Source organism: Hypanus sabinus, chromosome 8, assembly GCF_030144855.1.
Source record: "Hypanus sabinus isolate sHypSab1 chromosome 8, sHypSab1.hap1, whole genome shotgun sequence".
Taxonomy (NCBI): Eukaryota; Metazoa; Chordata; class Chondrichthyes; order Myliobatiformes; family Dasyatidae; genus Hypanus; species Hypanus sabinus.
In genome coordinates this window covers 155162128-155178534 of record NC_082713.1, presented here as the reverse complement: position 1 = coordinate 155178534, position 16407 = coordinate 155162128, and the positions used below count along the sequence as shown (strand labels likewise).

Here is a 16407-nt window from a genome sequence, read left to right as displayed (position 1 = left end):
CAGCAACTTTAAATTTCTCAGTGTTATCATTTCAGAGGATCTGTCCTGGGCCCAGCACATAACCATCGTTATGAAGAAAGCACAGCAGTGATTCTACTTTATTTGAAGTTTGTGAAAATTGGCATGTTATCCTAAACTTTGACAATCTTCTACAGATGTGTGGTACAGAGTATATTGACTGGCTGCATCACAGCCTGGTGTGGAAGCACCATTGCCCTTGTATGGAAATGTCTACAAAAAGTAATGGATACAGCCCAGTCCATCAGTGGGAAAGCCTCCCCGCCATTGAGCACATCTACATGGAGCGCTGTCACAGGAAAGCTTCTTGCTGTTGTCATCAAGACAAAAATACAGAAACCTCAGTCCTCATATCACCAGGTTCCAGAACAGTTATTACCCTTCAACCATCAGGCTCTTGACCCAGGGGAGATAGCTTCACTCAATTTCACTTGCCCCATCACGGAACAGTTCCCACAACCTACTGTAAGGACCGTCTTTCCAGAACTCCTCATTTCATGTTCTCGATATTTATTTCTTATTTGTTTATTTATCTTTTTTCTTTCTTTTTGTATTTGCACAGTTTGTTTGTCCATCCTGTTGGGTATGGTCTTTCATTGATTCTATTGTGTTCCTTGTATTTATTGTGTACACCTGCAAGAAAATGAATCTCAGATTCAAATGGTGACATATATGTACTTTGATAGTAAATTGACTTTGAACTTCCACACCCTGACATTTTTGAATTTCTGGCGTACTCCTGGTGCTATCCACAGTGTGGACAGATGAAAAATATTTATTGAGTCTTTCTGCCATTTTTGTCCTTTTTTTACTACCTCTCCAGTGTCATTTTCCAGCAGTCCGATATTCACTCTTGCCCCTCTTTTACTCTTCATATATCTGAAAATAACTTTGGTATCCTCTTTTTATATTACTGGCTAGCTTACCTTCATTATTTCATCTTTTCTCTTCTTATTGCTTTTATAGTTGCCTTCTGTTGGTTTTTTAAAAAACTTTTGAATCCTCTAGCTTTCCACTAAGTTCTGCTGTATTGCATGCACTTTCTTTTGCTTTTATGCTGTCTTTGACTTCCTATGTCTGCTACTGTTGCCTCAGCTTCACTTTAGAATACCTGTACCTCTTCTTCTTTGGAAGGTATCTATCTTGCACCTTCCAAATTGCTCCCAGAAACTCCAGACATTGCTGTTCTGCCATCATCCCTGCTAGTGTCCCATTCCAATCAACTTAGGCCAGTTCCTCTCTTATGCTTCCCTAGCTCCCTTTACTCCACTGTTATACTGATACATCTGACTTTAAGCTTTTCCCTCTCAAACTGTTGTTTGAATTCTATTATAGCATGCTTTCTTTAGGATTATGTCAATATGCTAGGCTCAGGACTGGTCACCAATATATTAATGCCTAGGAATTTAAAGCCGCTAACTCCTTCCACCTCGGATATCCCGATGTAGATTGATGCATGTTTGTCCTCCATCCCTTGACTGAATCCAACAATCACTGGAAGATGGTTCATGTTGTTTAAGAAGCAAAGCAAGGGCAAGCTAGGAAACTACAAGCCAGTAACTCAGTGGTGGGAAGTCGCTTAAGGGAATTCTGCATGACAAGATTTATCAACAGAGTCTGATTAGGAAGAGTCAACTTGATTTTGCATATATTAAGCCACTCTTGAAGAACTTTTTAAAGTTTTTTTTTGAAGAATTAACTAAAATGGAATATGAGGGTATGCTGTGGATGTTGTCATTTTGATTTTCTTCTTATTCTTCTTCTTCTTCAGTTGTTCATCGAAATCCAATGACAATGTCCTTTCTTTAACAGTGAGATCTTTGATGACTATGCAGTCCTATCCTGGGCCCACAAGCTCTATTGCAGGTGGGACATGTATATGTGGTAGTGGCGGTTGTGCATTTCTCCTGGCTCTCTTCTGCTGTCTTCTGGTTGTTCTTTCCATCTCCAGAATTTTGACTTTAGTAAGACCTTCAACAACATCCTATACTGTAGGCTGGTCTGGAAGATTAGGTCCCACAGATCCAGGGAGACCTGATTACTTGGACTCAAAATCTATTCGGAGAAAGGTGGTTGTTGAAAATTGTTTCTTGGATTGGAGGCCGGTACCTAGTGTTATGCACAGGAGTCAGTGCAAGGACCCTTGTTATTTATTATTTATGTAAATAATTTGGATGTAAATGCACAAGGCTTCATCAGTAAGTCTGTGGATGACACAAAATTAGGAGGTGTTGATAGCGAAGGAAGTTATTGTAGATTACATGCAGACCTTGATCAGTTAGGAAGGTGGGCCAAAAGATAAGAGTGACTTGATTCATTTTGGAAATTCCTATTTCCTTGGTGATTAGTTCTATGACTCTTATTTTTCCAATGACATGTATGGTTTACATTATTCCCTCCCAAACTAATCACTACATCAAGAACAAGAGAGGGCATATAATCGATCAAAGAGATTAGTTAGGGCATGAAGGGATACGGGGAGAAGGCAGGAGTTTGGGGCTGACAGGGAAATGGATCCGCCATTATGAAATGGCAGAGCAGACGTGATCAGCCATATGGCCTAATTCTGCTCCTCTACGTTATGGTCTTATAGTCTAAAAGCTGGAAATTTTAAATAACAACACCAAATGCTTGCTCTTATAAGTGTAGGGGGTTGAGAGAGATCCAGGGTCAGTCATGATGATATGGCTGAGCAGACTTAAAGGGGCTAAATGGCCTAATTCTGTTCCTATGTCTTATGGTCTTGTAGATAACTAGCAGGCCAGGCAGTATCCATGGAGAGAAAAACAAAGTTCATGTTTTAGGTCAATGTTTTTCATCAGAACTGGAAAAGTGAGAAAATAAACATGTTTTAATTTGCTGAGAGGTTTGGGGGTAGAGAGGAAAGGAATATCTAAAAAAGTAGAAAGGTAAATCACTACTAGGTTAGATCCAAGATTTAAGTGCAGCTATGTGCCATTTAGGATTTTATGGTTGTGCAGTAATTGTCCAGTCCAGGTGAAAGATAAAAGCAGGGCACAGTCTACAAGGACTTTGGTGGGAACCTTTAATTTTTTTTTCCAATTTTTAACTTTTTTTTTACATTAATACAACCACAAAAAAAATCAACAAAATGGAGATTAATACAGTGCCAAACAAATGTCTAATATATAATTCATAACAATAAGGAAAAAGCATCCAAAATAAAATCATATAAAGTTAGCATCCTCCCCGCCCTCCCACTACAAAACTCCAGGCCAACCATTACAATATATAAAAGAAGAATTAATCGGAGCGTTTGACCCCACAGAGCTGTAAATATATATTACAAAATGTAATGCCTTCTACCAAAACTATAATGTAATTCCCATCAAAAAAGAACACAAAATTTACAGAAAAAAAGCTGGAAGTAAGGAATTATGGTACAGAAAAAAATAAACTTAATCTAAAGAGGAGTTATGAAAGTATTCAAAAGAAGGTCCCCACACCTAATGAAACTTTATGTCCAAATTGAGTAGTGAATAATGAACCTTTTCAAGGTTTACATAGGACATAATATCACTAAGCCATTGAGCATGAGTGGGCAGGGCAACATCTCTCCACCTGTGAAGAACTAAACGTCTAGCCAAAAGAGAGGCAAAAGATAATGTTTGATGTTTAGTCGGACTCAAATGCATGTCTGCCTCACCCAACCACAAAGAACAATTACGGCACAGAAACAGGCCATCTCAGCCCTTCTAGTCCATGCCGAACGCTTACTCTCACCTAGTCCCACCTACCTGCACTCAGCCCATAACCCTCCGTTCCTTTCCTGTCCATATACCCATCCAATTTTTTTTTAAATGACAAAATCAAACCTGCCTCGACCACTTCTACTGGAAGCTCATTCCACACAGCTACCACTCTCTGAGTAAAGAAGTTCCTCCTCGTGTTACCCCTAAACTTTTGCCCCTTAACTCTCAACTCATGTCTTCATGTTTGAATCTCCCCTACTCTCAATGGAAAAAGCCTATCCATGTCAACTCTATCTATCCCCCTCATAATTTTAAATACCTCTATCAAGTCTCCCCTCAACCTTCTACGCTCCAAAGAATAAAGACCTGTTCAACCTGTTCAAATCAAATAAAGACTTGTTCAATCTTTCTCTGTAACTTAGTTGCTGAAACTCAGGTAGCATTCTAGTAAATCTCCTCTGTACGCTCTCTAATTTGTTGACAAAAAGAGCAATCAGAGGGTTAGGTTCTAAGTGGCAATTAAAAATATAGGATAAAGATAAAAAGCTTCTCTCCAGAATTTCTCTAGACTAGGACAAGCCCAGTACATATGAATAAGAGAAGCCTTGCCCCCTTTACACTTGTCACAAATAGGACTAATGTCAGGATAAAACCGTGATAATTTAGTTTTAGACATATGAGCCGCATGTACAACCTTAAACTATTCATTTCAGGGAGAACAGGAAAATTTATAGACAGGGGCATGATCCAAAATCAATATACTCTGATAATCACGATGATCTTTTACTTTTTATATCAAATCCATCTACTTCCTTATCCCCAATGTTTTGACTTCTTAATCAATTTAGTCAGCTTTCCAGTTACAAACTTAATTTACACAAAAGCGAACTCTTCCCAATTAATAGAGAAGCACAAGCATTAGTATTTCATGACCTCCCTTTCAAAGTAGTTAATAATCAATTCACTTACCTTGGTATAACAGTAACAAGGAACTTCAAGGACCTTTTGAGAAAATTTTGCTAATCTTTTAAATACTACAAAACAAAGTTTGACACAGTGGTCACCCTTGTCCATGTCTCTGATAGGTTGAATTAATGTTATTAAAGTGTATATCCTTCCTAAATTTTTATACTTATTTCAGTCTTCACCAATTTTTATTTCTAGTGTTTTTGTTGATTCGGAAGATTCCATCATTTCGTCCTATCTATGGAAGGGCAAACATTCTAGACTTAATAAAGCTCACCTTCAAAAATCTAAAAAGGAAGGCGGTATGGCCTTGCCTAACTTCCATTTATATTATTGGGCACCCAATATTCGCTTGTCTTACTTTTTGGTCCTTCTTTCATAATCAGTCTAGCTGCCCAAAATGGGTGGCAATGGAGTTGAACTCTAGTCAGGATCTCTCCATTTCTGCACTTCTTGGATCTGCACTTCCTTGTCACTTGCCTAGACTAATTGTTAATCCCTTATTAGACATAGTCTAAGAAAATGGTCTCAGTTCAGAAAATATAATGGCCTTCATGGTTTCTCTCTCTCTAGTCCTATATAACACAATCATCTTTTCCTACCTTCTGTGCGAGACTCAATGTTTCATGATTGGTACAGAAAGGGCATTAGGCGCTTTGAAGATCTTTTCATAGATAATCGTTTTGCAACTTTCCAACAACTGACTGTAAAGTTTAACCTACCTAATACTCGTTTCTTTAGATACCTTCAAATTAGATATTTCATTAACCCTTTAACATCAAATTTTCCTGAGATGCCCAAGAAAAACATTGCGGACCTGTTTTTTTTGTATTAATCCATTGGGTAAAGGCTTAATATCTTCTATTCATGATGTTAGTGACTTTGAGGCGTGCCCCCTTTGATAAAATTAGAACTACTTGGGAGCATGATTTAAATATTTCTTTATCTGATGCGGTTTGGGACTCAATTCTGAAGTCAGTTAAATCAACCTCTTTATGTGCTCACCACTGCCTTTTGCAGTTTAAGGAACCTTTAATTTGACATGCAAGTGAATAATATGCATGCTCGTTCACAGCTGAATGTTGGATAAGTGATGCCCTTATAGTCACAGTATCAGAGACCTAGAAATTCCTGTTGTCAATGGAAGTTGAACTAACTTCTGAGGGTGCAATTGTCAAGAAGCAAGGTAGGGAAAGCAGTAAATCAAAAATGAAACTAGACATTAGCCTTGGGGTGATCCTATCAAGATGAAAGTGTGCCAACTATGACAGGAAATCAAGTGCTACGAGGTGGAAGCGTACAGAAGTGAAGCTGTTTAATGGGATGAAAGGTGTTGGCTCTGGCTGTTGGTTACAAAGAAGAGCACTGGTGTTCATGATCTCAGAAAATCCAGCCCAGTAACTTAACATTAAGCGTTAATAGCGGAAGGATGCCTCCTCATCTGATCAAGAGGCTGAATAGCATTTTTGTCATATCAACAGTTTGCCTACTTATTGGTGAAGTTGCAGTCCCTTTAATATTCCTGCCTCTCACAGTCAGGTTCACCACACATTTCGTCTATCATCTTTTCCTTTTCCATCTGTTGCCGTCAAGCAAGCCGAGAGTCAGTGGTCTCTGTTGTATAAGTTTTGCAAGGGCCGATTTTTGTTACTACAGTACATCTCTATGGTTCTGCCATTGCTAATGATGGTTCTGTTGACTATCTTGGCTCTTTTCTAAGTCCAAAGTAACATAGCCTCTCTCCCAGTCCTGCTAACATATTAACTCTATTCCTCTGTCCACAGGTATTGTCTGACTCGCTAAGCTTCTCCAATATTTTCTGATTTGCACTGAACTAGACTCAATGCTAACCTTTAAGAAGCTGTCGTTAGGATTGGGATATTGCACCCAGACCTAAGCACTATGCATTAGGAAGGGTGCAAGGGTTCCTACACAGGAGACCAAGAAGAACCTTGTGAGACTTGTTTCAGCATAGAAGGATCTCAGCTACATTGTGTGACTAAAAAAAAATGAAAGTTCAGAGGAGATTTATCTCGAGGTGCCAAAGATCATGACAGGGATTCAAATATTGTAATATATCATTGATAGATAGTTCATGGACTAGGGAGATAAAATTACAAAAAAAGATAAAATGAAGATGCAAGGAGGACCTTTTCAGTATGGTTAGAATGTGGAATGCATTGCTTATGAGTGGTGGAAAATGAATCATTCAGAACTTGGGCAGACTCTTGAAGAAAATAAGTTAGCTTAATGTGAACTTGAAGGGCCTCCCGAAATCTTTCTGTACTCTAAGTTTCTATGATTCCATGAAACAGTGTTCCAAAGTACAACTTAAACATTTAATGCCAACAAAGTTTCAAAGTAGCTTCCCAGCACAAGTATTTCACAAAAATAGTTATAAAAAACTATAAAAATTCAATATTTGTTGTCTTAATTCCCCTATACATTATCAGCCCTCTGAAAGTTGCATTAATTTCACTGACGTTCCCATGACTGAGGGGAAATCCATGGACTCACAGTTCAATTCCTCTGAAGACCATAACCTTGTCGAGGGTCTGGAGGCTTGCATGCCTTCATGACCTGGAGAGATATGTTGGCTGGAGTCAGGGCTTTATGCCTTGGCTGTTGGTCAGGTCACCCATGCCAAACAGGTCAAAGGGTAGAGGCCAGACTAAGTCCACCAGTCCTCCAGGTACTGGGGTTCAGCTCAGCGCTAACAACACTGACTGGCAAAACAAAATTGTTACAGAAGCACCAATGAAGATTCCTTCTACGTCTGAGTTTGATGGTTTCCCTGAGTCTCCACCTGGGACTTGCATGATAAAGAAAGCCTACGACACCACCAGTGATGGAGGACCTTCACCTTCACTACCCTAATGTGCAGCAAGTACAGTTACATTGAAAAATGCATGATAATTTTCTCATTGACAGTGAAATTGACATGTCAGCTCTCCCAAGTACAATTGCAGTATTGAAACTAAAATGTTGGAGTTAAATGTGGAAGTCAGTGAGCTACAGCCAGCTTCTCTGTCGACATTACTATCCCATGCTTACTGATATTCAGTCGTTGCTCTCCCAAGTACAATTTCAGTATTGAAACTAAAATGTTGGAGTTAAATGTGGAAGTCAGTGAGCTACAGCCAGCTTCTCTGTCGACATTACTATCCCATGCTTACTGATATTCAGTCGTTTCTCTCCCCTGTAGCCAATTATTCTATATCTACTGCAGCAGCCATGTTGTCAAATGGCACAGCAACAGGCCTTTCACCCATCAGGTTTGCACTAACCATCAAGCACCCATTCACACTGATCCTACTTTATTCTCACCAGGTTCCTCATCACCCTTTGTCCTCTCCCTCCATCCAATCTAAGAATCTACTCATCATCAGCACACCAGGGACAATCCATACGGTCACAGGAAAATATGTAAAGTCCACATATTAGCTTGGGATTGAACCTGGATCACTGGAGGAGTGAGGGTGCAGCTCTGTTAGCTGTGTCACTGTACCACCCACCGGTGTGCCAAAACCTCCACTTCCATCTTACAAATGAAGCTACCTCATTATCCTGATTAAACTTATAAGCATAACATTTAATATTATTACCTTTTTATAAATTAAGCTGAACAATGCTATTCTCATCTGCATTCCCAAATGCTGGAGGCCAAACACTGCAGGATGTAGAAAGAGGGTCCTCACAACGAATAGTAGGCAAAGTCCTAAGGCTAGGTAATATGCTATTTCACGCTCATAGGTGTTCTTCTTGTTATACGATGCTATAATGCGTCCAAGACAAAGAGGCTGCACAGCTTTAGTGAATTCCTGTTGAAATCAATTGGAAAATTTTACTAATCGCATTCATCTTTATTGTTATCCAACAGACAAGGCATGCAATCCAACCATCTCGTTTAATAGATTATAAAAATGCAGGGATAAGAAATAGATAAGAATAAACAGCAGAGTCACTACAAGGTACAACTTACCTGTAGGTGTAACCTGCGAACACAAGAAAGTCTGGAATGGAGAGGAAAGATGGTTGACAATGGCAGAGTGGGAGAGTGAAGTTGGGGAGGTGAAAGTAATAACAATAATTTATTAATAAAGCACTTTTCACACAAATAACATAATTCAAAGTGTTTTAAATGGGATAAAGTGCAAACATGAAATAAAAGACAAAATTATGTTAGTTAAAAGCTGTGGTGAACTACATATACCTGTCTGGACACAGCCCCTGCTGACTGCTCCTGTGGCCCCTCCCACTGACTGTGGCTCCTCCCACAGACCCCGGTATAAAGGCAATTGAGGCCTGAGCCCAGCCCTCAGTCTCCAGGATGTAGTATGGTGGTCAACTACTGCTTGTGCTTTTTTTCCAGTCAATAAAAGCCGATATCTCGCCTCACGTCTCAAGGAGTTATTAATGGTGCATCAAAAGCAAGGATAAATAAATAGGTTTTGAGCTGGTGTTTAAGAGTGTCAACTGAGACTGCATCTCTTAGAGTTTTAGGTATTGAGTTCCATAGTTCAGGAACATCACTCAGGAAAACTGACCTGCCAATTGTTTTTTGAGCAAGATTGTTTTAACTCAAGGGGCCAGCAGAAGAAGTGCTGAGAGCTAGAACAGGATTATAAAATGAAAGCGATTCCATAATGAACTCTGATCCCAGACCATTGAGAGCTTTAAAAACAAGTAAGAACGATTTAAAATCAGTTTAGATACAGGAAGCCAATGCAGAGTTGTTAGGACAGGAGTAATATTTTCTCTCAACCTGGTTTTGGTTAAAGGTTTACCGGCAGCATTTTGATTGAGTTGAAGTTTGTCAATAGATTTCTTTTGAAGGCCAGTAAAAAATGTATTACAGTCATCTAGTTAATTTGATATAAAGGAAAAAAATTAGTTTTTCAGTATCATTACATGACAGAAATGAATGTACCTTTGCAATATTTCTTAAGTGTAGAAATTCTACTCTGATCACATTCTTTATGTGGGATTTAAATTCAAATCTGAATCAAGGATAACATCCTGGCTTGTTACTTCTGATTTTACGAGGGGAGTCACGATCCTAAGTTTATCAGGCAGCTTATCTCTTTTAGCTTTGGAACTAACTAAAAGTATTTCAGTTTTATCTTAATTTAGTTTTTGGAAACTATTGCTCATGCGTTTGTTTATTGCAGCCATACCAGAAATCAGAGAAGATAGGGTATTATCATTGTCAGGCTCAACCAAGATATACAGTTGTGTTTCACTTGTGTAACTGCGGAAATCAATTTTATGCCTCTGATGATATTTCCTAATGGGAGCATGTATAAGGAGAAGAGTAGCAAACCAAGACAGCTTCCCAGATTAACACCAAGAGGTACATTGTATCTCTTAGAACCATGGTTTCCAAGACAGACAGAACATATTTCTCTCTAAGATACATGAGCAAAAACTATTAAGGGCACTATCAGAGAGGTCAACCCAGTTCTCAAGGTGATTTAGGAAAATGTTGTAGTCAATGCGTCGAAGGCAAAACTTAGATCTGTGAAGAATTAACGATAAAGATAGACAAAATTGCAAAGGATGAAAACAGGACTGAAGGTGTTACAGATTATTTGAATGTGTGCAGTGTACAGAATAAGGTGGATGAGCTTGGAGCACAGTTGTAGATTGGCAGGTATGATGTTGCAGGGATCACTGAATCATGGCTGAAAGAAGATTTTAGGTGGGTGCTCAATGTCCAATGACACACATTGTGTCTAGAGGACAGGCCGGAAGGCAGGGGGGCAACGTTGCTCTGATGGTAAAAAGTGAAATCAAATCTAGAAAGAGGTGACATGGGGCCAGAAGGTATTGAATCATTATGGATAGAGCTAAAGAACTGCGAGGGTAAAATAAACTCTGATGGGAGTTGTATAAAGACCCCCAGACAGTAGTAAGGATGTGGACCACAAATCACAATGGGAGATAGAAAATGCATGCCATAAGAGCAATGTTACAATAGTCATGGAAGACCTCAATGTGTAGATAGATTGGGAAAATTGTGTTGGTGCTGGTTTACAGGAGGGGGAATTTCTAGATTGCCTACGAGATGGATTTTTAGAGCAGCTTGTGGTTAAGCCCACTAGGGGATCAGCTATTCTCGTTTGGGTGTTGTGCAATGAACCAGAATTGATTAGAATGCTTAAGGTAAAAGAACCTTTAGGGGATTATGATCATAATGTGATCAAATTCACCCTGAAACTTGAGAAGGAGAAACTAAAGACAGATATATTGGTATTACAGTGGAGTAAAGGGAATTACAGAGGCATGAGAGAGGAGTTGACCGGAATGGATTGGAAAAGACCATTGGCAGGGATGATGACAAAGCAGTAATGACTGGAATTTCTGGAAGCAATTCGGAATGTACATATCCCAAAGGGGAAGAAGAATTCTGAAGGAAAGATGACACAACCGTGGCTAACAAGGGAAGACAAAACCAACATAAAATTCAAAGAGAGGGCATATAATGGATCAAAAATTAGTGAGAAGTTAGAGGATTGGGAAGATTTTAAAAACCAACAGACGGCAACCAAAGCCATTAAAAAGATAAAGATGGAATACGAAAGTAAACTAGCCAATAATGCATGGAATGGGCTGCTAGTAATGGTGGTGGAGGTGGATACGATAGGCTCTTTTAAGAGACTCCTAGACAGGTACGTGGAGCTTAGAAAAACAGAGGGCTATGGATAACCTTAGGTAATTTCTAAGGTAAGGACATGTTTGGCACAGCTTTGTGTGCCGAAGGGCCTGTATTGTGCTGTAGGCTTTCTATGTTTCTATAATATTAAAGAGGATACCAAAAGTTTCTTCATATACATAACAAGTAAAAGAAAGGTGAGGGCGGATATTGGACCACTGGAAAATGATGTGCTGGAACAATGAAATGGCAGACAAACTGACTAACTATTTTGCGTCAGTGTTCACTGCAGAAGACGTTAGTAATATGGTGGAATTTCCAGGTGTCAGTGGTCATGAAGTGTGAGAAGTTACCACTAGTAGGGAGAAGGTTCTTGGGGAAACTAAAAGATTTGAAGACAGATAAGTCACCTGGACCAGATGGTGTACACCCCAGGGTTCTGAAGGAGGTTGCTGAAGAGACCATGTAGGCATTAGTAATGATCTTTCAAGAATCACTAGATTCTGGAATGGTTCTGGAAGACTGGAAAATTGCAAATGTCACTCCACTCATCAAGAAGGGGGAGAGGCAGAAGAAAGGAAACTATAGGCCAGTTAGACTGACAGTGGTTAGAAAGATGTTGGAGTTGATTATTAAGGATGGGGTCTCAGGAAACTTGGAGGCACATGATGAAATAGGCAATAATTAGCAAGGTTTCCTCAAGAGAAAATCTTACCCGACGAATCTGTTGGAATTTGAAGAAGTAACATGCAGGGAAGAGAAAGGAGAATGGTTGATTTTGTGCATTTGGATTTTCAGGAGACCTTTGACAAAGTGCCATATATGAGTTTTCTTAACAAGCTATGAGCCCATGGTATTACAGGAAAGGTTATGGCATGGGTAAAGCAATGGCTTATTGGCAGGAGGCAAAAGAGGGAGCCTTTTCTGGCTGGCTGCTGGTGACTGATGGTGTCCCACAGAGGTCAGTGTGGGACTGATTCTTTTTACATTGATGTCAATGATTTGGATGATGAACATGATAGCTTTGTTGCAAAGTTTGCAGACAATATGAAGATAGGTGGTGGGGCAGGTAGTTTTGAGGAAGTAGAGAGACTACAGAAGGACTTAGACAGATTAGGAGAATGGGTAAAGAAATAGCAGATGGAATATAGTGTTGGGAATTATGCAGTCATGCACTTTAGTAAAAGAAATGAAAGTGTAGACTGTTTTCTAAATGGAGAGAAAATACAAAAAATCTGAGATGCAAATGGACTTGGGAGTCCTTGTACAGGATTCCTAAAGGTTAAATTGCAGGTTGAGTCAGTGGTGAGGAAGTCAAATGAAAGGCCAGCATTTGTTTCAAGAAGACTAGAATATAAAAGCAAGGATGTAATGTTGAGACTTTATAAAGCACTGGTGACACCTCATTCGGAGTATTGTGAGCAGTTTTGGGCCATTTATCTTAGAAAGGATGTGTTGAAACTGGAGAAGGTTCAAAGTGTGTTCCCGAAAATGATTCCAGGATTGAATAGCTTGTCATATAAAGAGTGTTTGATGGCTCTGGGCCTGTATTCACTAGAATTCTGAAGAATGGGGGGCAGGGGAGATGACCTCATTGAAACCTATTGAATGGTGAAAGGCCTTGATAGAGTGGATGTAGAGAGGATATTTCCTATGATGGGAGAGTCTAAGACCAGAGGACACAGCCTCAGAATAGAGGGGCATCCTTTTAGAATGGAAATGGAGGAATTTCTTTAGCCGGAGAGTGGTGAATCTGTGCAATTCTTTGCCACAGGCAGCTATGGACACCATGTCTCCATGTAGATTGAAGGCAGAGGTTGATAGATTGCTAACTGGTCAGGGCATGAAGGGACATGGGGAGAAGGAAGGGAATGGGACTAAGAGGAAAATTGGAATGGTGGAGCATTCCCAGTGGGCTAAATGGCTTAATTCTGTTCCTAAATCTTATGGTCTTATGATCTAATTGGAATGGAGACCCTATTTGCATTAGTGCTGAGCCTAAGTTCTCTGACAATTTTGATAAGGGTTGTCTCTGTGCTGTGGTTTGCTGTAAAATCTGATTGAAAATTTTCTTGAATATTGTTCTCACTTAGAAAGTTGTTGAGGTCAAAAATGACTCTCTTAAGAACCTTGCCTGAGAAGGGAAAATTTGATATAGCCTGTAGTTAGCTCGTACCTCACTATCAAGATTTGGCTTTTTAAGTAGGGATTTGTCAGCCACAGAAAGCTTTTGGACAAATTCCAGTTTCAAGGGATGTTTTAATAATTTTTCTAACAGAATTGAAAACATTATTAAAAGTCTTCTTTAAAATGTAGTAGGGACAGGGTCAGGACAGCAAGTAGATAGTTTACTCTTTGTTACAATGTTATACAATTCTGAATCGGAAATACTTAATAAATTTTGACATGGTTGCCATCATTTTATGAGGCTAGCTATACAGGTTATCAATAACTGTAGCTATAGTCTCCCTGATGGAAATAATTTTTGTTGTTAAAAAATATTGTAAATCCTTCATATTTTATGGCAGATGCTTGACGGTGGGCATTTTATGTTGGGGCAGGGTTCAACAGTCAGTTTACAGTTGGGAATGGTATTCTTGAATCACTGCCATTCTTTATAGTAATCTTGGAAAAATAAGGTCTTCTTGCAGAGTGAACAGTAGCATTAAAGGAGGCAAGTTTATCATTGAAAATATTACAGGGGACTTCTAGCCCAATTTTTCACCTCCTTCCTCAATTCCCCACTCTGACCTTTTACTTCTTCTCACCTGCCTATCACTTCCCCTTGGGTGCCCTCCTCCATCCCCTTTTCCTGTGGTCCACTCTCCTTTCCTATCACATTCCTTCTTTTCCAACCCTCAACGTTTCCCACCCACCCGGCTTCACCTCTCACCTTCCCACCAGACTCCTTCCCTTCCCCCCACCTTTTTATTCTGACATCTTCCCCCTTCCTTCTCAGTCCTGAAGAAGGGCCTTGGCCTGAAACATCAACTGTTTATTCATTTCCATTTCCTGACCTGCTGAGTTCCACCAGCATTTTGTGTGTGTTGTGTTAAAGTGGCACTGGTTGCATCTTCTTTGTTGGAGAAGGTAGGCTCCAGTATCTACACTAAGATGCTTGGAAAGCTAGAATTGGAAGGCCAACTCTTTTCATTCTTGCTTCCTCATGGTCTTCTGCCTCTTTCTGTGGACTCGGCCCAGTAGAAATCATGAGCATCCTCACCTTCATGGAAACAGGCACGTGAGCTAAATTTATCCTCTGCTCTGCATGCATGCCCCACATACTCAGTGACTCTCCACTGAGAATCCACACATATTAAACCAGTATCTGAATGGTTTTCTATGTAGCTGATCTAATTTCATCACCTCAGTCTTTCTGCTTAACTGCAGACCCTTGGAAAGTAAGGGTTTTTGGTGACTGATCTGAAAAATACTGCATAGCTTAAGGTGAGAGGTGAGGAGAATTTAGAGGGGCCCATGCTTAAATTGACTACTGTGTATAAAAATCAGATGTGACTGAGGATGAATAGGAAATGGAGTGCGGGAAGGAGGATATGTACAAACATATCATCATCTTCACTGTGCTGCCTCAGCTACTATTTGATTATCGGCTGCTCCAGGAATAACCAGCATCCTGTCAGTGGGGCAGTGATCTACCGGATCTGTCCAAGGTGTTTTGCGGCCATTGGCACCATCTGCTTGCCACCTCTTCCTGCAAGAGCGAGGCATGGGCTTTAGTGGGTGTCTTCCAGTCAGCAGGTGGCTACTTGAAGGTTTGATGGAACTTGACCTTGTATTGGGGTTGAGACAGGCACAAATAAAGAAATGAGCTCTCAGGTTGGGTCATGTCTGAACAGGCAGGGTCAGTACTTTAGCACAGATCTCCTTGACTGAATATTTGGGTGGAATGCATGCAAGGTGTATGAGCTGTATGATTGGGAAAGGATTATCTGGATAAATGCATTTATGTTGATTGTTGGGTAGAGTAGATATATATAGATACATATATATATATATCTCAAACTAATTAGGCCAAGACTTATTGATTTCAAATTGGTCATGGATGGATTGAGTTGCTTCTTCTCTGAGCTGATCACTCCTTCCAAATCATCTGGTTGATCTGTTTACCATAGAAAGGTAGTTTGCAGTGAGCACAGACTGTCTGTAATGAGTCTTTTGGGAAAGGGATGATGGGGTATTTGTTTGAGTCCTGATTAAGAAAGATTGCAGATAATTGAGATACACAGGAGTGTGTGTGGTCCCATTGGTCAGAAGTGTTTCTAATGCTATATCCAATGATCTTGAACATGTGTGTAAGGCCACTAAGCTTCTTGTGGCACTATGGCCAAGTCATTGGGGTTTGAATACTTGTGGTCACTTCAGTGACCAGTTGACACAGCGTTTATGGAGCTTCCTAGTGCTTTGGGTAGAGGTCCTCTCTCCTTCTTTCCTCCATGTTGATCAGGTCCTCTAAAGCTGGACAGAAAACTGGAAACATCTCCTTGTGCTCATGTTCCTCTGCCAAGCTGCCACTGTGTGTAGTTTGACTCCTATCACCTCTTCCAGTCAAAGAGCACTTCCTTTTCAAAGGCTCCAGCTGTCTTTAATCATTGCTGGTTAGTTTAAATTGCTGTCTGTAATCGGGCTTATAGGGTTAAATCCAGTAATCCTATGTTATCTGGAACCATGACAGAAATGCTACAGTACAAAATTAGTGTCTCTCATGAATCTCGTCAAACACAAAGTAATCACATATCACATTCACAGAACACACATCCCCAAAATTGCTAAATTAGACCACTTTAAACGTTACAGCTTCTATAATGGCACAAATCAAACCTTTTCTTTTGTCACCACACTCATTATCTGTAGACAATCTGTGATCTCCTCAGAAAAATTCAGGTAAATTGGCCAACTACTTTTTAAAACACTGATAAAAGGATAACAAGAATCAGAGGTTAAGTATTTGCTAATTCCACCCTTATTTAGGTAGGGACAATATTTGGTCATTTAATATTTGAGAACATTAATTGATTTTTATACTATTAATGCATT

The 16407-nt window shown here is 39.8% G+C and overlaps 1 protein-coding gene across 2 annotated transcripts in view; it reads right to left on the bottom strand.

The window, feature by feature from the left end:
• Positions 1-16407, bottom strand: part of cftr (CF transmembrane conductance regulator) — a 154109-nt gene that overhangs the window by 95066 nt on the left and 42636 nt on the right. The window contains exon 4 of one of the 2 annotated variants that reach the window (XM_059978285.1): positions 8303-8518. In XM_059978285.1, coding sequence (XP_059834268.1) covers positions 8303-8518 — 216 coding nt within the window. Of the gene's footprint in view, positions 1-397; positions 1648-8302; positions 8519-16407 lie in introns of those variants that run through there. The other variant, XM_059978286.1, reaches the window with a different exon arrangement.